Source organism: Podarcis liolepis, assembly GCF_965112155.1.
Source record: "Podarcis liolepis genome assembly, chromosome: 18".
NCBI classification, from domain to species: domain Eukaryota; kingdom Metazoa; phylum Chordata; class Lepidosauria; order Squamata; family Lacertidae; genus Podarcis; species Podarcis liolepis.
The window spans coordinates 3,934,374-3,957,447 of NC_139572.1; the positions used below are offsets into that span (position 1 = coordinate 3,934,374).

A 23,074-nucleotide genomic window follows, 5' to 3' on the forward strand; every position below is an offset into this window, starting at 1 on the left:
CTGCATGGAGGGATAGATAAATGCTGTAGATAATTATCACAATGCTGATATTCAGGAAACAGGACGTAGAAACCTGGGACGTGGAGTTATACTTTGGAACAAATAATTCTTTCTTTCTAGAGAGGTAGAGAGCACTTTAAGTCAGTTAGAAGATGGGCACCACTTCCTTGAAGTGCTCTCTCTCTCTTTTTTTAACCCAGTGCTTCAGCCAGGAAAGAAACCCTACAAAAGCTACTTGCAGATATCAGGGAAGGGGCAATCTCTGCCCTCCAGCGTAAAGCTGGAAAGACACGTAGAATCATAGAATCATAGAGTTGGAAAAGACCACAAGGGCCATCGAGTCCAACCCCCTGCCAAGCAGCAAACACCATCAGAGCACTCCTGACATATGGTTGTCAAGCCTCTGCTTAAAGACCTCCAAAGAAGGAGACTCCACCACACTCCTTGGCAGCAAATTCCACTGTTGAACAGCTCTTACTGTCAGGAAGTTCTTCCTAATGTTTAGGGGAAATCTTCTTTCTTGTAGTTTGGATCCATTGCTCCGTGTCCGCTTCTCTGGAGCAGCAGAAAACAACCTTTCCCCCTCCTCTATGTGACATCCTTTTACATCACATCACAAAAGGAAAAGAGGGAGGAGGAGGGAGGAGGAGGAAACCTTTCATTAACCCCTTGTTCTTAATTCGTTTAAGGGGCCATTTATTTTGACAGGCAAATTGCAGCAGCAAAGCCTCTTTTTGTGGGGAGGGGAGGGAATCTTCCCTGCCTGGAAAATGATTATAAATCATTCCCTGTTAAGCTGGGTTTCTTGAGAAACATCTGTTGTTCTGAACCTCCGCCGGCTGAGAAGTCAGAAATGAACGGCATATGGAAATAAAAGAGGACAGAACAGTTTTGAGGGTCGCAGGCCGGCTGTTGGTGTACATGGGATGTCATCTGCAGTGTGTTCAGATGGCTTTACTCTCGAGTAAGGATGGAGGGACATGGGTGGCGCTGTGGGTTAAATCACAGAGCCTAGGACTTGCCGATCAGAAGGTCAGCGGTTCGAATCCCTGCAATGACGGGGTGAGCTCCCGTTGCTCAGTCCCTGATCCTGCCAACCTAGCAGTTTGAAAGCACGTCAAAGTGCAAGTAGATAAATAGGTACCACTCCGGCGGGAAGGTAAACGGTGTTTCCGTGCACTGCTCTGGTTTGCCAGAAGCGGCTTAGTCCTGCTGGCCACATGACCCGGAAGCTATATGCCAGCTCCCTCGGCCAATAAAGCAAGATGAGCACCGCAACCCCAGAGTCATCCATGACTGGACCTAATGGTCAGGGGTCCCTTTACCTTTAAGGATGGAGGAGAGAGTCAAATAGGCAAAACTGTATGAGACAGCTAGGTATGTTTAACCAGGAGAAGACTGAGAGGTGATTATGAAAGCCATCTTCAAATATCTGAAGGGCTATTCCAGGGGTCAGCAAACTTTTTCAGCAGGAGGCCGGTCCACTGTCCCTCAGAACTTGTGAGGGGGGGGGGGCGGATTATATTTTGAAAAAAGAAGAACGAATTTCTATGCCCCACAAATAACCCAGAGATGCATTTTAAATAAAAGGGCACATTCTACTCATGTAAAAACACGCTGATTCCCGGACCGTCCGCGGGCCGGATTGAGAAGGCGATTGGGCCGGATCCGGCCCCTGGGCCTTAGTTTGCCTACCCACGGGCTATTCCATGGAAGATGAAGCAAGCTTGTTTTCTCCTGCTCTGGAGGGTAGGACTCGAACCCATAGCTTATAAGAAAGGCGAGTCCAGCTAAACATTAGGAAGAACTTTCTGAGGACAAGAGCTGTTTGACAGTGGAGCAAGACTCCATTGGAAGGTGGTGGAAGTTTTTAAGCAGAGGTTCGATGGCCATCTGTCAGGGATTCTTCAGCTGTGATTTGGAGGTTGGATTAGATGATCGCTGGGGGTACCTTTCAACTCAACAATTCAATGATTCTTTTTTTTTTAAAAAAAAAATATTTATTGAATTTTCACAAATTATAAAAACACACACAATACACAATACAAACATACACACACAAAAACAAACATGTATAATTTCGAATCCTTTTTTTTTCTTAAAACTTACTTCACCGACTTCCCCATACCTCCCCTTTCTGCATTCCAATTCCCAAATTTATTTCAGCAAATCCTCCCCCTTAATTTTATCTAATTTTTTCCTTTTCTTTTCTTTTACTTAAACCTTTACAGCTATAATCCCTTACTTTCTATAACCACAACATTTTAACACTCATTAATTTTGCAATATTTCTTAAGATAAATTTTAAATTTCTTCCAATCTTCTTCCGCCGTCTCTTTCCCCTGGTCTCGGATTCTGCCAGTCATTTCAGCCAGTCCCATGTAGTCTATCACCTTCATCTGCCATTCTTCCAGAGTGGGTAGATCTTGTGTCTTCCAATACTTTCCGATAAGTATTCTAGCTGCTGAACAATTCAATGATTCTTTGCTCCCGCCAAACCCTCACTTTCCTGAACACCATACACAGCTATCCTTCAAAATTCGCACTTCCACGAATTTTGCGACGCAAGCCTCATTAACGAAAAAAAAATTGCATTTGTTTGGGAAAAGTGGGCAACTTTTCATACTCGCGAAAGCAACATCCTAAAATGCGTTATATAAAGGGTGGGGGAAAACTGATTTGCAAAAAGGCATGCGTACAATATAGAAATGTGTTCGCTGGAAAGAATTCGCACCGAAACGCTGTAGAATTTTCATGAGGGCCAGTCAAGAAATAAACTGCAAATTGCTGCAAAGTTTGAAGAGTCGAAAATAAGACTGCAAAAATGAGAAGCAGGGAAGGCCAAAAGGGACGGCTCCTTCCATTCCTATTCTCAAGTTATATTTCCTGGTTTCAGATTAGGGAGATGGTGGGTTGTTATTCTTCTAGGATAGTGTCCTAAGGCAAATAGACTTTTTTTGGGGGGGGGCTGGGGGAGGTCCCAAGGGGAGTAAATCAGAGGAGAGCAGAACGAGGTGTCTGTAGCTAAATTTTTCTCAGAGTAAACTCATTGGAATTGATGGGCCTGAGTTAGTCATGTCCGTTAAGGTCAACGGGTTTTGTCAGTAGCAGAATTTAGCTGCAGACAAGGAAGGATGGGGCAGTATTCTGATTCCACCTGTGGTTAGAGGTGAAGCTACCTCATGGATGCTTCCCAAAACAATGTGTGAAAAAAGCATGGCTATCCTCTGAAATTTGCAGATTTCCAAATTTTGCAGTGCCCTTCTTCAGTCAAGGAATGTGTGTGTGTGAGAGAGAGAGAGAGAGAGAGAGAGAGAGAAAGAGAGAGAGAGATTGAGAGGTATAGAAATCTGTACAATTTTGAAACCTTTCATTACTGCTTTACTAGCATCCCAAAAAGGACACGGGTGGTGCTGTGGGTTAAACCACAGAGCCCAGGACTTGCCAATCAGAAGGTCGGAGGTTCGAATCCCTGCAATGGGGTGAGCTCCTGTTGCTCGGTCCCAGCTCCTGCCCACCTAGCAGTTTGAAAGTACGTCAGAGTGCAAGTAGATAAATAGGTACCACTCCGGCGGGAAGGTAAAAAGCGTTTCTGTGTGCTGCTCTGGTTCGCCGGAAGCGGCTTAGTCCTGCTGGCCACATGACACGGAAGCTGGATGCCGGCTCCCTTGGCCAATAAAGCGAGATGAGCGCCACAACCCCAGAGTCGGTCACGATTGGACCTAAAGGTCAGAGGTCCCTTTACCTTTACCTTAGCATCCCAAACCGTCTTTCTTTCTATCTCTTGATTTAAATTTAATTCAAAACAATCCCACAGGACTTTCCCCCCTGCTTTTCGTAAAACATTTTGATTATCTAAAAGCCCTTCATTTAATCTCCGTCTAAACGGAGTGTGTTTTCCCCCCTCTCCTCTTAATTCAAGTATTACTGAATAACGATCTGAAAGTGGAAGATTCAGGATTGGTAAACGGAAGCCCTTCTTCACACAATGTGTAGTTCACCTGTGGAACTCCATCCCACAGGAGCCAGCAATGGCTGCCAGCCATGGATGACTTTAAAAGGGGATGGATACAGTTATAGTTATAGCTGAAGCAGCAGAGCTTCAGAATGGCACCTGCCAAAGCCACAGGGGCCGAGCACGTTGGTCTTGGATTCGAATCCTGATTTCTGGTTTCCCTGGTCGGCCACTGTGAGACCAGGGTACTGGGCAGGATAATAAAAAAATAATAATAATTTATTTATACCCCGCCCATCTGGCTGGGCTTCCCCAGCCACTCTGGGCGGCTTCCAAAAAACAAAAAATCAAAATACTCTAATACATCAAACATTAAAAGCTTCCCTAAACAGGGCTGCCTTCAGGTGTCTTCTAGAAGTCTGGTAGTTGTTGTTCTCTTTGACATCTGGTGGGAGGGTGTTCCACAGAGCAGGTGCCACCACCGAGAAGGCCCTCTGCCTGGTTCCCTGGAACTTGGCTTCTCTCAGTGAGGGAACTGCCAGAAGGCCCTCAGAGCTGGACCTCAGTGTCCGGGCAGAACGATGGAGGTGGAGACGCTCCTTCAGATGCTCCAAAAGGTCCTTCTCGTGCTCTTAAGGGACCCCAAGGGCCACTTAATGCAACCCCCTGCAGTGCGAGAGTTGCAGAAGTCAGAGTTGGACCGCTCCACCTTCGCTGATGTCCCTTCTCTGCTTTTTCAGTACATGGGATGCATCGAGATCCTGCGGTCGATGAGGTCCCTAGATTTCAACACCAGGACGCAAGTTACCAAGTAAGTGTCATCAAACCCCGATGAGATCAGGACAGGGTGGGCTGGGGGGCAGTTACAGACGACAGGGTATAGGGTGGTATATTGTTTAGTCGTTTAGTCGTGTCCGACTCTTCGTGACCCCCTGGACCAGAGCACGCCAGGCACTCCTGTCTTCCACTGCCTCCCGCAGTTTGGTCAGACTCATGTTGGTCTCTTTGAGAACACTGTCCCACCATCTCGTCCTCTGTCGTTCCCTTCTCCTTGTGCCCTCCATCTTTCCCAACATCAGGGTCTTTTCCAGGGAGTCTTCTCTTCTCATGAGGTGGCCAGAGTCTTGGAGCCTCAGGAATCGGGAGTGGGGACATGATGTATTCAATATGGCGTAGTGGTGCTGTGGTCTAAACCACTGAGCCTCTTGGGCTTACCGATCAGAAGGTCAGCGGTTTGAATCCCCACGACGGGGTGAGCTCCCGTTGCTCGGTCGCTGCTCCTGCCAACCTAGCAGTTTGAAAGCACGTCAAAGTGCAAGTAGATAAATAGGTACCACTCCGGCGGGAAGGTAAACAGCGTTTCCGTGCGCTGCTCTGGTTTTGCCAGAAGCAGTTTAGTCATGCTGGCCACATGACCTGGAAAAACTGTGGACAAACGCCGGCTCCCTCGAATAATAAAGCGAGTGCCGCAACCCCAGATTCGTCCGCAGCTAGACTTAACTGCCAGGGGTCCTTTACCTTTACCTTTTTAGTGGTGCTTTCAATATTTGGTGTGATTGTAGAGGGTTAAAGCGGGAAAAGGTAAAGGGACTCCTGACCATTAGGTCCAGTCACAGACAACTCTGGGATTGCGGCGCTCATCTCGCTTTACTGGCCGAGGGAGCCGGCGTCCAGCTTCCAGGTCATGTGGCCAGCAGGACTGAGCCGCTTCTGGCGAACCAGAGCAGCGCACGGAAACACCATTTACCTTGCCGCTGGAGTGGTACCTATTTATCTACTTGCACTTTGACGTGCCTTCGAACTGCTAGGTTGGCAGGAGCAGGGACCGAGCAATGGGAGCTCACCCCATCGCGGGGATTCGAACCGCCAACCTTCTGCTCAACAAGTCCTAGGCTCTGTGGTTTAACCCACAGCACCACCCGCGCCCCTAAAGTGGGATGGTTCTGCTTTAAACCTCCAGTGCAGACGGGAAGCCTGTGATGGGTCTTTGCCATAGCTGTCAACTTTTCCCTTTTCTTGCGAGGAATCCTATTTGGAATAAGGGAATTTCCCTTTAAAAAAGGGAAACGTTGACAGCTATGGTCTTTGCACGGATGCAGCAGCCAGGATCTTCTGAACGCGCTCATGTCTGAGATGAGGACCGTCCTGGGGAGAGCTTGACGCATCAGCCCTACAGGAAGGAGGAGGGAGGAGGAAGCACGGCGAGGGGGTAGCCCCCTTCTCTCGCCCGTGCAAAGTGTGGATCGATGGTGGGTAACCGGAGAAGGAAGGCGTCTCCGCAGTGGGGCAGGAGAGCCATGCATTATTGAAGAGACGCTGCCCCTTTCCCACCTTCCGACCCCAATGACTTTGGAATCTGAATGTGCAGACAGCAAGCTTGCTTGGAAATGGATCGCTCCGATAGGGATTCTGGCGCGTGTGGGGTAGGCTGGGAGATGCCCCACTGCCGGGAGGTCTTCCTCTGTAGCATTTTTTCTCTCCCTCCCCGAACCTCTGCTCCAACACACACACACACAAACAAACAAACACACACACACACACACGGTCTCTGCCTCTCTCGTTGCAAATTGTCTTCATTTTGTTGTTGTTCTTGTTTAGTCGTTTTGTCCTGTCTGACTCTTCGTGACCCCCTGGACCAGAGCACGCCAGGCACTCCTGTCTCCCACTGCCTCCCGCAGTTTGGTCAAATTCATGCTGGTATCTTCGAGAACAGAAGGGACGCAGGTGGCGCTGTGGGTTAAACCACAGAGCCTAGGACTTGCTGATCAGAAGGTTGGCAGTTCGAATCCCCTTGACGGGGTGAGCTCCCGTTGTTTGGTCCCTGCTCCTGCTGACGTGAAAGCACGTCAAAGTGCAAATAGATAAATAGGTACCGCTGCGGCGGGAAGGTAAACGGTGTTTCCATGTGCTGCTCTGGTTCGCCACAGGCGGCTTAGTCCTGCTGGCCACATGACCCGGAAGTTGCACGCTGTCTCCCTCGGCCTGTAAAGAGAGATGAGCGCCGCAACCCCAGAGTCGATCACGACTGGACCTAATGGTCAGGGGTCCCTTTACCTTTACCTTTACCTTCGAGAACACTGTCCCACCATCTCATCTTTTCCAGGGAGTCTTCTCTTCTCATGAGGTGGCCCAAGTCAAAAGCATCCATTCTTCGGCGATCAGCCTTCTTTATGGTCCAGCTCTCACTTCCACACATCACTACTGGGAAAACCATAGCTTTAACTATATGGGCCTTTGTTGGCAAGGTGATGCCTCTGCTTTTTAGGATGCCTTCATTTCGCCATCCCCAATTAACAGCCCCATAAAGAAGGCTGATCGCCGAAGAATTGATGCTTCTGAATTCTGGTGCTGGAGGAGACTCTTGAGAGTCCCATGGACTGCAAGAAGATCAAACCTCTCCATTCTGAAGGAAATCAGCCCTGAGTGCTCACTGGAAGGACAGATCGTGAAGCTGAGGCTCCAAGACTTTGGCCACCTCAGGAGAAGAGAAGACTCCCTGGAAAAGACCCTGATGTTGGGAAAGATGGAGGGCGCAAGGAGAAGGGGACGGCAGAGGATGAGATGGTGGGACAGTGTTCTCGAAGCTACCAGCATGAATTTGACCAAACTGCGGGAGGCAGTGGAAGACAGGAGTGCCTGGCATGCTCTGGTCCAGGGGGTCACGAAGAGGCGGACATGACTAAGCGACTAAACAACAACAAAATTAACAGCCAGCTTGGTGGGATCATGAATTTAATCACCCTCTTTCATAATCCTCTGCGCCAGGGAATTCCACAGTTTAGCTCTGCGCTGTGTAGAGAAGGACTTCCTTTATCCGGCATGCATCTTCCCTGCTGAAAATGTTCAATACAACATAAATATGTTGGAAAATCTTACCACATTGCGCTTCAATGGATGTCCAGAAGCTTGACTAGATAGAGAGGGGCCTAACACTGAGCCATTTATTATCTGTCACTGATATTCTGGATATTTTTTTTCCCTTTTCCAGGGAAGCCATCAACAGACTGTACGAAGCTGTCCCGGGAGTCAAAGGAACCTGGAAGAAGAAGGTGTGTTTGATACCCGCTCCACCCTCTGCAATGAGATTATTGCAGAAAACAGTAATTTTGGACTGGACCACAGCTCAGTGGCAGAACATATGCTTTGCATGTAGAAGGACCCAGGCTCAGTCCCCGATGGCATTTCTGGGTAGGACTGGGAAAGACTCCGGTGTGAAATCATAAGCATAATAATAGTAATAATATATTATTTCTACCCCGCACATCTGGCCAGGTTTGCCCAGCCACTCTGGGTGACTCCCAACAGAACATTAAAAACACGATAAAACATCAAACATTAAAAACTTCCCGAAACAGGGCTGCCTTCAGGTGTCTTCTAAAAGTCAGGTAGTTGTTTATTTCCTTGACATCTGATGGGAGGGTGTTCCATAGGGCGGGCGCCACCACCGAGAAGGCCCTCTGCCTAGTTCCCTGTAATCTCGCAGGGAGGGAACCACCAGAAGGCCCTCAGAGCTGGACCGCTCAGTCCAGGCTGGACGATGGAGGTGGAGACACTCCTTCAGGGATACTGGGCCGTTTAGGGCTTTCAAGGTCAGCACCGACACTTTGAATCGTGCTCGGAAATGTCCTGGGAGCCAATGTAGGTTTTTCAGGACCGGTGTTATGTGGTCTCGGCAGCCGCTCCCAGTCACCAGTCTAGCCGCCGCATTCTGGATTAATTGCAGCTTCCGGGTCACCTTCAAAGGTTGCCCCAGGGAGAGCGCATTGCAGTAGTCCAAGCGGGAGATAACCAGAGCATGTACCACTCTGACAAGACAGTCCACGGGCAGGGAGGGTCTCATCCTGCGTACCAGATGGAGCTGGTAGACAGCCGCCCTGGACACAGAATTGACCTGTGCCTCCATGGACAGCTGTGATGGAGAATCCATAAAGGATTGAGGGTTTTCACAAGATGTTTGGCATGACCCTCTCTCCCATTTCCTCTCTCCTCCCAGGCACCTAACAAAGCTCTCTTCTCAATTCTCGGCAAAAGCAACCTCCGTTTCGCTGGCATTAGTATAGCAGTCAACATCTCCATCGACGGGCTGAATCTCATGATCCCTACAACCCGACAGGTAAGCCCTGAATACCCCTCAATATTCCAATATTCCCAGTTGAGGGCCCTTGTCTCGGCTGGTGCTGAGAGGTGTCCACCACCCAGGCATGGATCCTTGCCAATCAGGGCTCACATAGTGATGTCACTGTGGGCAAATGAAGCCAAAAGTCCACTTCCTGGACCAGCCACAGGGTGTTCCTAGAAAATCGGGGATCTTGCAGTGATTGGGTGATGTCACTGAGGGTCAACGAAGCCAAGTTAGAGTGAGGGTAACACTTCCTGGGCTAGTCACATTTGTGGTCCTAGTCAATCAGGGATCACAAGTTGAACGGATGATGTCACAGAAGGTGATACTTCCTCAGGTGGCTACATGCTTGATCTAGTTCAGAGAGGGCCAGATTTGATGAAGTGAACGCGTGTGGCCATCACAAAGGGCCCCCGGACATTTGACGGTCTATTGACCCTGTGCCACCACTGCAATTGCTTTTTCCACTGCCACCACCCTGTATCTCACGGGGACACACAGAGTCCAGTCAGTTGTTAACATAAACAAAGAATCGAGTTTATTTTTAAATGCAGGAACAAGCTTATTATGGTTTCAGTTAATTTTTCTCTTGTTAGTTTCTTATTCTTAGTTCCTAACAACTCCAAACTGATTATTCCAACTACTGTATTTTTCGCTCTATAAGATGCACCAGACCACAAGACGCACCTAGTTTTTGGAGGAGGAAAACAAGAAAAAAAATATTCTGAATCTCAGAAGCCAGAACAGCAGGAGGGATCGCTGCGCAGCGAAAGCAGCAATCCCTCTTGCTGTTCTGGCTTCTGAGATAGCTGCGCAGCCTGCATTCGCTCCATAAAACGCACACACATTTCCCCTTACTTTTTAGGAGGGAAAAAGTGAGTCTTATAGAGCAAAAAATACGGTATCTATCTGACTCCACCTAACAATTCCTCTCACTCTCTCACAGTACAACTCTACCAACCCACACCTAAACCTCCCTCTTCCTTCTTCAACTCCCAAACCTCAACTCCCAAACCTCAACTTCAACTGACTTTCAAAACCTCCCCCTCTAACTTTTATTCCCCCCTGGCATTCTCACTGGCCAATCACATCACACCTATTTTAACCCTTTCCTTATGTCCCATCCTAGGAGGCAAACGCGCCACAATGTGTGAGGGCCAACCAAAGTTGTTGACCTTTTTTGAGGATTTGACCCCAATAAATAAGCTGCCACAAGTCCCCAAAATGGACTTTGGACATGCCTGGTCTAGTCAGGATCATGTGTTGAGGTAATGATGTCACCACAGGCTGATTGTGTGAAACACTTCCGTTTCATTGACCTTTTGACAAGGACTACTGTATTTTTCACTCTATAAGACGCACCAGATCACAAGACGTACCTAGTTTTTGGAGGAGGAAAACAAGTAAAAAAAATATTCTGAATCTCAGAAGTCAGAACAGCAAGAGGGATTGCTGCGCAGTGAAAGCAGCGATCCCTCTTGCTGTTCTGGCTTCTGGGATAGCTGCGCAGCCTGCATTCGCTCCATAAGACGCACACACATTTCCCCTTACTTTTAGGAGGGAAAATGTGAGTCTTATAGAGCAAAAAATACAGCAACTTGTTTGTGAAAATAAGGCCACCCCTGTTTTTTTGAACCCAAAATGAAGAAATCAACATTAAACCTTCCCCAGCAGAGTAGTTTCTTGACGCCCAGTCTGCGCCTCCCCTCTCGGCGCGATAGCCTACTGCGCAGGGAGGGCGTGGGTAACGGAAGACCTCTCTCCTGCCCGCTTTGCCCAGGCCAGGTGTCCTGGCACCGCCTCGCCTCCTCCGAGCCCTGAAGCTCCTCTCCACTGGAGGCGTGGTTCCTCTCCTCCGCTGAGGAGGTGCTGCTTCCCACGATCTTTGGGGGGCTCTCTGTAATCCAGCCGGCTTCTCCCCTCTCGCCCCTGAGCCCTTGGCAGTTCCCTGACAAAATGGAACATGCCAGCTTGTGACATCAGAGAGAGCAGGTTGTCTCTGTGGCGTTGGCCGCCGTTGCAGTGGCGCTCCCTCCGAAGACCTCGCCAGTCCTTTAGGGGGTATCACGCCGCCCCAAGGTTGTCCTGTCCCCCGTTCTGTGCCGAAAGAGGACTGGGCGACCCCAACGTTTGCGAGGAAGGCTTTGCCCCTGAGAGACTCGAGTACGGATTGATCTGCTCAGTCCCTCCATCTCTCTCTCTCTCTCTCTCCAATTGCTCTATCGACCCAGTCGCTGAGCGATGGCTAAGTCATCCCCATGACCTTCTTTGTCCTCCATGTCTGTCAAGCTCTTCTCAAACCCTCTCCCTCCCTCCCACCCACCTCTGCCTGTCTCTTTCCATCGCAGATCATCGCGAACCACCACATGCAATCCATCTCCTTCGCTTCGGGGGGTGATACGGTAAGGTGGGGGTTCGAAAGCTTTGCCGCGTGTGTGTTGTGTGTGTCAAACTGCGGGAGCAGTCAGGGAAGAGGCACAGGCCCTCACATCTGGGACGGACGAAACGCAGGACGATCATAGCCCCATCACCATAGCTGTCAACCGTCCCTTATTTGGCGGGACAGTCCCTTATCCCAGCGCCGTGTCCCGCTGCTGTCCCTTATTGATGATGTCCCTTAAATTTCCCGGTTTCAAAGGAAGCAGCTCCTCTCCCTCCCTCCCTGCCGGCCAGGGAGGAGGGAGGCTCCAACTGTGTTGCTTGGCTGCGTTGCTCACCCAATAAGGAGTCTAAGAACGACTGAGGGGTGGAGCTTGCATGCCTTGTGCCGATCAAATCGGCCGCGTTGCCTGGGGACTCGCCTTTGCTCAGCGCTTCCCAGCGGAGAGGTGACGGTGGTTTTCCTTGCTGCATCCCCTTTGCCGGGTTGCTGCGCTGTGGGAACCACCGCTTGAGGCTTCGTTTGGCTGCTGGCTGGGCTTTCTGCCTTTGGCTCGGAGGGGCTCAGAAGTTGAACATACCTTTGCTTGGAAAATCCCGTATTTTGGCTGCTGATCCCTTATTTCCGAGGCTGCTGGTCCCTTATTTTCAAATCTGTAAGTTGACAGCTATGCCCATCACGCTTTTCCAAAACAAAACCGTGCCGGAAAGACTGTAGGAATGGGCATGCATGCAAAACAAGCATTAAGCAACAGAGCCTGCGTTCGCCTGCGTTCGTTGTCAGGCTATAACTCCCGCCGGGCGCAGCCAGCACGGCCAATGGAGGATGAGAACCGTAGTCCAAGAACATCTGGAGGGCCAGAGGTTTCCTGCCTGCAAGGAAACCATCTGCACTGTGCATTTAAAGCAGTTTCGTATCACTGCAAACAGTCATGGCTTCCCCCCCAAAGAATTCTGGGAAGTTGAGAGGCCTCTCTTCCCCTCAGTACAATACCCAGAGTTCCTTGAGAAGAGGGATTGGCCGTCTGGGAATTGTAGCTCCGTGAGCGGTAGAGAGGCTTCTCCTAACAAGCCCCAGCGCCCTTCTGAACTACAGTTCCCAAGATTCCTTGCGAGAAACCATGATTGTTCAAAGTGGCACGATGCTGGTTTAAATGGATAATACAAATGGGACCTCAGACTGGGTTCAAAACTTCATTCAGCCTTGAGGCTCCCTGGACAATCTTGGGCCAGACACTGGGTCTCAGCCGGCCTACCTCTCAGGGTTGTTGTGAGGAGAGAGGAAATAATGCGGGACAGAGATGGGGAATAATAATAATGATAATAATAATAATTTATTATTTGTACCCCGCCCATCTGGCTGGGTTTCCCCAGCCACTCTGGGCGGCTTCCACAGAAACCAAAAATACACTAAAATATCACACATTAAAAGCTTCCCTAAACAGGGCTGCCTTCAGATGTCTTCTAAAAGTCTGGTAGTTGTTGTTCTCTTTGACATCTGGTGGGAGGGCGTTCCACAGGGAAGGTGCCACCACCAAGAAGGCCCTCTGCCTGGTTCCCTGTAGCTTTGCTTCACGCAATGAGGGAACTGCCAGAAGGCCCTCGGAGCTGGACCTCAGCGTCCGGGTAGAAGGATGGGGGTGGAGACGCTCCTTCAGGTCTCCTGGCCCGAGGCCGTTCAGGGCTTTCAAGGTCAGCATCAACACTTTGAATTGTGCTCAGAAATGTCCTGGGAGCCAATGTAGGTCTTTCAGGACTGGTGTTATATGGTCTCAGCGGTTGCTCCCAGTCACCAGTCTAGCTGCCACATTCTGGATTAGTTGCAGTTTCCGGGTCACCTTCAAAGGTAGCCCCACAGAGCGCATTGCAATAGTCCAAGCGGGGAACTATTCATGCTTGCAATTGTCAGCAACGACTGGTCTTTGGAGGCATTTATTACACCCTATAACCTAGCCGCCGTTGGTCACTTGCCAGCAAACAAATATTCAAATATGGGAACGTCCGTAGCTCAGTGATAATAGCATCTATTTTACACGCAGAAGGCCCCAGGTCTAAGTGCCGTATTTTTCGCTCTATAAGACGCACCAGACCACAAGACGCACCTAGTTTTTGGAGGAGGAAAACAAGAAAAAAAATATTCTGAATCTCAGAAGCCAGAAAAGCAAGAGGGATCGCGGCGCAGTGAAAGCAGCAATCCCTCTTGCTGTTCTGGCTTCTGGGATAGCTGCGCAGCCTGCATTCGCTCCATAAGACGCACACACATTTCCCCTTACTTTTTAGGAGGGGAAAAGTGAGTCTTATAGAGCAAAAAATATGGTACCTGAAGAGCCTGGCTGGGTCAAAGGAAGTATTTTGGTCCAGCATCCTGGGCTTACAGCGGCCAACCCCCTAGGAGAAGTCTGCAAACAAGGCCCTCCTGCGTTTTCCAGCAGCTGGTACCCAAAAACATCACTGCCTCTGGCGGCTGAGGTAAAACACACAAGTCATCAGACTTTCCAGAACTCCTGGGCTGACCTGAAGTCTCCATGTTGGCCTGGTCTCCTCCAGGTAGCAAGGAGGGGAGCATAAATCTCCAAGCGATCAAATAATAATAATAATAATAATAATAATAATAATAATAATAATAATAAATTTATTATTTATACCCCGCCCATCTGGCTGGGCTTCCCCAGCCACTCTGGGCGGCTTCCAAAAGAATATTAAAATACTATAATACATCAAACATTAAAAGCTTCCCGAAACAGGGCTGCCTTCAGATGTCTTCTAAAATCCTGGTAGTTGTTGTTCTCTTTGACATCTGATGGGAGGGCGTTCCACAGAGAGGGTGCCACCACCGAGAAGGCCCTCTGCCTGGTTCCCTGTACCTTGGCTTCTCGCAGGGAGGGAACTGCCAGAAGGCCCTCGGTGCTGGACCTCAGTGTCCGGGTAGAACGATGGGGGTGGAGACGCTCCTTCAGATATACTGGACCAGGGCCTTTTCAAAGGAAGGTTATCTGTGGAGCTTGCAAGCTTCTGTCCTGCAAGAGCTGGCTCCAAATGATTGCATAGACTCTTGAGCAGGCATAGGCAAACTCGGCCCTCTAGATGTTTTGGGACTACAACTCCCATCATCCCTGACCGCTGGTCCTGTTAGCTAGGGATAATGGGAGTTGTAGTCCCAAAACATTTGGAGGGCCGAGTTTGCCTATGCCGGGCATAGGCTCTCGAAAGTGAGGGTCTGTCCTGCTCCCCTCTCCCAATTAACTTCCGTCTCCAGGGCTAAAAGGAAGAAAAAGAACTGTCTCAAGATGAGGACAGGGGCATGAATGAAATCAACCCCTGGGTCTTAGGCCCGGCCCTGAAATCTCAGCGTCTGGGATGCTCCAGGCCTGGCAACCCTGATCAGGAACAATAGGCCCCCAAGGGGAGGCGTAACTGAAGGAGGAAAGGGAGATCCATCTCTGTCCAGGCAGAGGAAGGTCTTCGCTGGTGTAACGTACTGAGTTGAATATATACTCGGGGTCGAGAGTGGATTTCGTGCTCTTTATTCAGCTCATAGTGGTGAGGAGGAATGGAAGTTTCCCCAGGATGTCTGCTTTATATACATTATTTACGCAATGGGCCCCACATGATTGGCTAGTTCCAGGATTCACCTGTAGGCCAATCAGGTTGCGGATTCACTTCCACCTGGAGCTGGATTGGGTGGCTCCTGTGGACCAATCAGACTGCTGCATTCTGGATCCTATTGTTCTAGGACCAGACTGCTGCATTCTGGATCCTATTGTTCTAGGTCCAATCAGACTGCTGCATTCTGGATCCTATTGTTCTAGGGCCAATCAGACTGCTGCATTTTGGATCCTATTCAACTCAGTACATAACATCTGGCCTTCGGAAAAGATCAGGGTACAACAACGTTTGCTATTAGCCTCTTCATCCCCACTATTCAATGTGAACATTGCATTATTCATTCGTTAAAACAACATTCATTTCATTACCCGTTCATTCATATGAATGTTGTTTTCCACGTTTTCCGGAGGTTTCTCCTTTCCTCTTCTATTTCAATTCCTTTGGTGGCTACGGCTTGCGGCAGTAGCCCCGAAACCAGTTTTGGTGGCTTGCCACCCCTAGTGTTGGCCGCCATTTTGTTTTCCCAGAATCCCCTGGGTACTTTGACAACTTTGATGTGGGAGGGGAGAGAGGAATGGGAAAGGGAGTCGCCCCACCCTCTAACGGCAGGTCCTATCAGTGACCGGCATTTTTTCCTACTCCTGGGATGCCCCAGAAGGAAGGCAGTGGATTGGCCCTCCCCAACGTTAGTCTTCCTCCTAGTGAAAGGTAAAGGTAAAGGACCCCTGGACGGTTAAGTCCAGTCAAAGGCGACTATGGGGTTGTGGCGCTCATCTTGCTTCCAGGCCAAGCGTTTGTCTGCAGACAGCTTCCTGGGTCGTGTGGCCAGCAGGACTAAGCTGCTTCTGGCGCATGATGGAAACCAGAGTGCACGGAAATGCCGTTTACCTTCCCGCCGCAGTGGTACCTATTTATCTACTTGCACTGGCATGCTTTCGAACTGCTAGGTTGGCAGGAGCTGGGACAGAGCGATGGGAGCTCACCCCATCGTGGGGATTCGAACTGCTGACCTTCTGACTGGCAAGCCCAAGAGGCTCAGTGGTTTAGACCACAGCACCACCTTCCTCAGAGTATACCTGTTGAAACTGGTGGAAGTCTTCCACTGCCTAGAGATGCAATTGGGGGACTGGACTTGGGAAGTGCAATAGTAGTAGTAGTAGTAGTAGTAGCAGTAGTAGTAGTAGTAGTAGTAATCATCATCATCATCATCATAATTTATTTATACCCCACCCGTCTGGCTGGGTTTCCCCAGCTACTCTGGGCGGCTTTCAACAGAATATTAAAATACAATGGTACCTCGGGTTAAGTACTTAATTCGTTCCGGAGGTCCGTTCATAACCTGAAACTGTTCTTAACCTGAAGCACCACTTTAGCTAATGGGGCCTCCTGCTGCTGCCGCGCTGCCGGAGCACAATTTCTGTTCTCATCCTGAAGCAAAGTTCTTAACCTGAAGCACTATTTCTGGGTTAGCAGAGTCTTTAACCTGAAGCGTATGTAACCCGAGGTACCACTGTACAATAATCTATTAAACATTAAGAACTTCCCTAAACAGGGCTGTCTTCAGATGTCTTCTAAAAGTCTGGTAGTTGTTTTTCTCTTTGACATCCGATGGGAGGGCATTCCGCAGGGCGGGTGCCACCACCGAGAAGGCCCTCTGCCTGGTTCCCTGTAACCTCACTTCTCACAGTGAGGGAACCGCCAGAAGGCCCTCAGAGCTGGACCTCAGTGTCCAGGCAGAACGATGGGGGTGGAGACGCTCCTTCAGGTATACTGGACCGAGGCCACTGAGCGGCCGCACCTTTCTTGACAAACCCAACCTGGTGCTCTCTAGATGTCTTGGCGTATGACTCCCACCAGCCCACCAGCCCCCATTTATCATTAGGCCTCTCTGGTTGCCATGCTTAACGACCCTCCAGAGGCCCGATCACTTATTCTCGCGGGCGTTTGGCCAAACCCCATCTGTTCCAGGAGGCTTTTAGCTAATTGCTCTTTCGCCTTCCCTCCTCCGAGTGCTCCACCGTGATCGATGTTCTCGGATAGTTGACCTTTGCCCGTTTTATAGCTGGTGGGCGAGATCCGGGGTTTAAAATGTGCAGGCACCCCTTTGTTCAACAGGGCTTCTTTCCCGTCTCCAGCGCACTGTGAACCCCTCAAATCCGTCTCAGATGTCTGGAGCAGATTAGGGAGGTTGGACGCAGGAGCTGGAGCCCTCAAACCAGAAGTTCTGTTGCTGCTGGTGGAAGCGCCTAGTGAGAGGCAGTGTGGTGGAGCGGTTAGAGCAGGGGTCAGCAAACTTTTTCAGCAGAAGGGGATGGTCCACTGGCCCTCAGAACTTGTGGGGGGCCGGACTATATGTTTTTTTTTGGGGGAATGAACGAATTCCTATGCCCCACAAACAACCCAGAGATGCATTTTAAATCAAAGGGCACATTCTACTCATGTAAAAACACGCTGATTCCCGGACCATCTGTAGGTCGGATTGAGAAGGCGATTGGGCCAGATCTGGCCCCTGGGCCTTAGTTTGCCTACCCATGGTTAGAGCAATGGACTAGGACTGAAACAGAAGTTGCCAGATCCTTCCATATAGAGAGAAGGTGGGGAGGGGTATTATATACTTGCACAGGTACAGACTGATATCTTCTTTCTTACTAAATGCAAGAACCTGGACATTATACCCAAGGGTCTTAGAATTAAGAACCCTCTACAATCCACGTATCCCACTGAATATGCAAGAAAACTACAGGCTCATCTCAGCTATCTGCCAATCTCCCATTCCCACCACCCTTCTGAGTAATACCCCTCCCCACCTTCTCTCTATATAGAAGGGTCTGGCAACTTCTGTTTCAGTGTATCTGAAGAAGTGTGCATGCGCACGAAAGCTCATACGAAGAACTAACTTAGTTGGTCTTTAAGGTGCTACTGGAAGGAATTTTTTTATTCTGCCTCACAGGGTTGTTGTTGATGAAATTTATTACGGTCAGAGACCACCTTGTGAAGCACAAATGGATCTACAATCCCAATAGCAAAGCAAACATTTAAAAAAATATACAACAATGGATTTTAAGTTTAAAAATGCCATAGGCATATAGGTAAAGGTAAAGGGACCCCTGACCATTAGGTCCAGTCGTGGCCGACTCTGGGGTTGTGGCGCTCATCTCGCTTTATTGGCCGAGGGAGCCGGCGTACAGCTTCCGGGTCACTGGGGAAGTGTTGTATTTGTTATAATATCATTTTTTTCCATTTAAAAGAAACACTCCTTTTTTACCCCAGTATACAGAAATTGGTAAAAGATTCCACGATGATTGAATTCAATGGTTCAAATGTTTTCGATTAAGTTGTTTGTTAAATTATAGCGGGAGGGAAGTGAATAGACAACTAACTTGGTTTAAAAATAATAATTTCATAGCACTAAAAGATTATTAACTAAATATATATCGGGGTTTAATGATAGAAATGGAGTGGTGGTGGTTAAAAATCCAAGTTCTGAAAGCGAATTGGAATTGTTATTGTAGGATGGTGATTACTGCCAGTATATGGGAAGCTATTTTTGCAAATGAGCTTAAACTTCTCAATTTCTACCCCTTTGACGGAAAATTGTTCTGCAGGCTTACATAATTGGTATTTAACTCCTTTCAAATTAAGCCAAATGAATAGGTTAATGTCAGAGCTGTGCTGCATCTGATTTTCATATATGGCTATATAAAAAGCCCAAAGTTATTGGAAGGGAATTGTTCAGATTCTTCAGAGGGCTGATAAGGACATGCTGCTATCACCGCTGTTAAGGTCCACCCCACATCCCTCCCCACAATGCAATGCTAGTGCAAAATCCCTCGTACCTACGGGACCGCCTCTCCCGGTATGCCCCACGGAGAGCCTCAAGGTCCATAAATAGCAACACCCTAGTGGTCCCGGATCCTAAGGAAGTGAGATTAGCTTCAACCAGAGCCAGGGCCTTTTCAACACTGGCCCCGGCCTGGTGGAACGCTCTGCCTCATGAGGCCAGGGCCCTGCAGGATCTGATTTCTTTCTGCAGGGCCTGTAAGACAGAGTTGTTCCGCCTGGCCTTTGGCTTGGAGCCAATTTGATTCCCTCCCCCTCTTTCTTTTTACTTTTTCCTTTCTCCTCCTGCGATGAGGCTGCATTTTAATATTTTAACGTTTCAATATTTTAATGTTGTATTTTAATCTTGTTTTTAAGTTGTATTCATTCAACTTGTTTTGTATTATTGCTTGTTAGCTGCCCTGAGCCCGGCCTTGGCTGGGGAGGGCGGGGTATAAATTATTATTATTATTATTATTATTATTATTATTATTATTATTTGATGGGTAACTTTGGAAGCAAGTCAATTCTTCCTGCGAGGGTGCCTGAAGGTCTCCATCTGATGAGGTGGTGGAAGGTTGCCACAACTTTTGCTCTGCCATCAGCTCTGAAGGTGGAAGGGCTAGAAGCCAGCGGGAGGTGGATTTGCAGGAACTCTTAGAGCCCCTGGACCCCCAAACCACCCCCCTTGAACCCTGGACGCCTCCCTTGAAAGGGTGAAAAAGCACACCAGCCCTTTGAGCAGCACCCTTATTTGTGGCCATGATCCGTAGGGGGACACCATCGGGGAGGGTCGCTGGCACAAACAAGGGGAGCAGCGGTAAGGCTGCTTTGAGCAGGGCTCAGGCAAGGGGATGCAGGTGGCGCTGTGGTTTAAACCACAGAGCCTAGGGCTTGCCGATCAGAAGTTCGGCGGTTCGAATCCCCGCGATGGGGTGAGCTCCCATTGCTCGGTCCCTGCTCCTGCCAACCTAGCAGTTCGGAAGCACGTCAAAGTGCAAGTAGATAAATAGGTACCACTCCGGCGGGAAGGTAAACGGCGTTTCTGTGCGCTGCGCTGGTTCGCCAGAAGCGGCTTAGTCCTGCTGGTCACATGACCCGGAAGCTGTACGCCGGCTCCCTCGGCCAATAAAGCGAGAAGAGAGCGGCAACCCTAGAGTCGTCTGCGACTGGACCTAACAGTCAGGGGTACCTTTACCTTTATCTATCCAAACTTTCCATGTTGGCAACACACTTTTTGGACGTGTGACACAGACAAGATGATCCTTGGGGTCTCTTCCAATTCTACAATTATATGATTTCACGAAACCCCCTGTTCCTGTTTTTGTGGGCAGAGACTTTCGTAAAATCACAGAATCTTTAGAGCTGGAAGGGACCCGAGAGTAAACGGCGTTTCCGTGCACTGCTCTGGTTCGCCAGAAGCGGCTTAGTCCTGCTGGCCACATGACCCAGAAGCTGTATGCCGGCTCCCTTGGCCAATAAAGCGAGATGAGCACCGCAACCCCAGAGTCGGGCACGACTGGACCTAATGGTCAGGGGTCCCTTTACCTTTAAGGCAAGAAGAAAACCTTGGAGGGAGGTCAAGGTGGGAGTTCAGGACGACAGACAGCACTCCAGCAGCTGAGTCCAGGTTGCCTCAGCAAGGCCCTTGAGCGGCTGTGTCTGCTTTATAGCAAGGCAATGTAGTCACTGATAGGATGCCCCATCTGTCTGAGTGCAACCTGCTGGATCGTTAAAGGGCTGAGGTATTCTGTTGCACCTGCCAACTCCTTCAGCGTATTATTATTTATGTAAAAGAAGGGATTCTGGCAAGAGAAGTGATGCAAACAGACTTCATGAGCCAACAGTGTGATGCGGCAGCTAAAAAAGCCAATGCAATTCTGGGCTGCATCAATAGGAGTATAGCATCTAGATCAAGGGAAGTAATAGTGCCACTGTATTCTGCTCTGGTCAGACCTCACCTGGAGTACTGTGTCCAGTTCTGGGCACCACAATTCAAGAAGGACACTGACAAACTGGAACGTGTCCAGAGGAAGGCAACCAAAATGGTCCAAGGCCTGGAAACGATGCCTTATGAGGAACGGCTAAGGGAGCTGGGCATGTTTAGCCTGGAGAAGAGGAGGTTAAGGGGTGATATGATAGCCATGTTCAAATATATAAAAGGATGTCACATAGAGGAGGGAGAAAGGTTGTTTTCTGCTGCTCCAGAGAAGCGGACACGGAGCAATGGATCCAAACTACAAGAAAGAAGATTCCACCTAAACATTAGGAAGAACTTCCTGACAGTAAGAGCTGTTTGACAGTGGAATTTGCTGCCAAGGAGTGTGGTGGAGTCTCCTACTTTGGAGGTCTTTAAGCAGAGGCTTGACAATCATATGTCAGGAGTGCTCTGATGGTGTTTCCTGTTTGGCAGGGGGTTGGACTCGATGGCCCTTGTGGTCTCTTCCAACTCTATAATTCTATGATTCTATGATTCTTTATTATGTGTCTCATGGAACTAGTGTGAGGGCCACGAGTGGTGCTGCGGTCTAAACCACTGAGCCCCTTGGGCCTGTCGATCAAAAGGTTGGCGGTTTGAATCCCCGCGACGGAGTGAGTGAGCTCTGTCCCAGCTCCTGCCAACCTAGCAGTTCGAAAGCACGCCAGCACAAGTAGATAAATAGGTACCACTCCGGCGGGAAGGTAAACGGTGTTTCCATGCGCTCTGGTTTCCGTCACGGTGTCTCGTTGCACCAGAAGCGGTTTAGTCTCACTGGCCACATGACCCAGAAAGCTGTCTGTGGACCAACTCCCTCGGCCTGAAAGCGAGATGAGCACCGCAACCCCCTAGTTGCCTTTGACTGGACTTAACCGTCCAGGGGTCCTTTACCTTTACCTTGGTGTGGTGTATTGGTTAGAGTGCAAGATTACAATCTGGTACGGCAGGGTTTGCATCCTTACTCAGCCAGCTACATGCACTGGGTGATGTCTGGTGACCCTCATCTCAGGCTAAGACGACTTTGCAATGGGAAGGGAGAAAACCACACATGCCTCATTGGGCTCCTTGCAGGAAATAAATATAACCATAAATGTAAATAAGTGCAGGAGCACTTTTTTTTGTAGCTGGTGGTATGATTTACAACTTGCCATTTTGCAGGTATCTTCCATCATCCATAGGGACACGGGTGGCAATGTGGGTTAAACCACAGAGCCTAGGACTTGCTGATCAGAAGGTCGGCGGTTCGAATCCCCACGACGGGGTGAGCCCCCATTGCTCGGTCCCTGCTCCTGCCAACCTAGCAGTTCGAAAGCACCTCAAAGCGCAAGTAGTTAAATAGGTACCACTCCGGCGGGAAGGTAAACGGTGTTTCCATGCGCTGCTCTGGTTCGCCAGAAGCGGCTTAGTCCTGCTGGCCACATGACCCGGAAGCTGTATGCCGGCTCCCTCGGCCAGTAAAGCGAAATAAGCGCCGCAACCCCAGAGTCGGTCACAACTGGACCTAATGGTCAGGGGTCCCTTTACCTTTACCTTACCCATCATCCATTGCTGCTTCATTCTTGTGACCAAAGTCTACAGGATTGCTTGTGTTTTTCATCCCTGGGGAACTTGCGTTCCATAATCATTGTAACTGCGCCAAACAAAGCATTGTTGTTTGAATGTATTTATATCCTGCCTTTCTCTCAAATTGGGATTCAAGGCAGCTCCCAGCTTTTACAAACACACAGAATACTGAAAACAAACTAGTTGGAGGTAATTTGGATACAGCAGAACACATTTGAAACCGGGAATTAAAATTAAAAGCAACATCACCTTAGTTTCCAAAGGCCTGTCTGAATAAGGATGTCTTTGCCTACTAGTGAAAGTATAACAAGGAGGAAACCAATCTGGCCTCTTGGGAGGGGGATTCTGCAATATGGGGGCTGCCACAGAAAAGGTCCTGTCTCTCGTGCCACCACCAACCGTGTCTCTGATGTTGATGAGACCGAGAGGAGGTGCTCACCCGAGGACTTTAGCGCTTGGGCAGGTGCTTGTTGTGCTCAGATTTAAAACAGAAATCCTACATGAATACATAAATGTGTTTCTTCCTCCGCCTTTCTCCCTCTTCAGCTGTCGTTTCTGCTAATGAGAGTCAGCGGGGTAGAAGAGCTGGAAATAACGCAAATATATTTCACATTTGGCAACCGATGTATCCCTTTGGTTTCAGATAGTTTTTGTT

At 49.2% G+C, this 23,074-nt stretch overlaps 1 protein-coding gene and 2 long non-coding RNA genes across 6 annotated transcripts in view; 1 reads left to right on the plus strand and 2 right to left on the minus strand.

Moving 5' to 3' along the window:
• Positions 1 to 23,074, minus strand: part of LOC310697648 — a 272,049-nt gene that overhangs the window by 44,413 nt on the left and 204,562 nt on the right. The gene's annotated exons all lie outside the window — the stretch shown is intronic.
• SHC2 (SHC adaptor protein 2) overlaps positions 1 to 23,074 on the plus strand; it is a 38,231-nt gene that overhangs the window by 2,569 nt on the left and 12,588 nt on the right. For 3 of the 4 annotated variants that reach the window (XM_083483786.1, XM_083483788.1, XM_083483789.1), the window contains exons 2-5: positions 4,696 to 4,766; positions 7,944 to 8,004; positions 8,949 to 9,068; positions 11,423 to 11,476. In XM_083483786.1, coding sequence (XP_083339912.1) covers positions 4,696 to 4,766; positions 7,944 to 8,004; positions 8,949 to 9,068; positions 11,423 to 11,476 — 306 coding nt within the window. The remainder of the gene's footprint in view (positions 1 to 4,695; positions 4,767 to 7,943; positions 8,005 to 8,948; positions 9,069 to 11,422; positions 11,477 to 23,074) is intronic. The other variant, XM_083483787.1, reaches the window with a different exon arrangement.
• LOC310697634 overlaps positions 19,790 to 23,074 on the minus strand; it is a 62,009-nt gene continuing 58,724 nt past the window's right edge. The window contains exon 3 of the long non-coding RNA XR_014521120.1: positions 19,790 to 20,162. This is a non-coding gene — a long non-coding RNA (uncharacterized lncRNA). The remainder of the gene's footprint in view (positions 20,163 to 23,074) is intronic.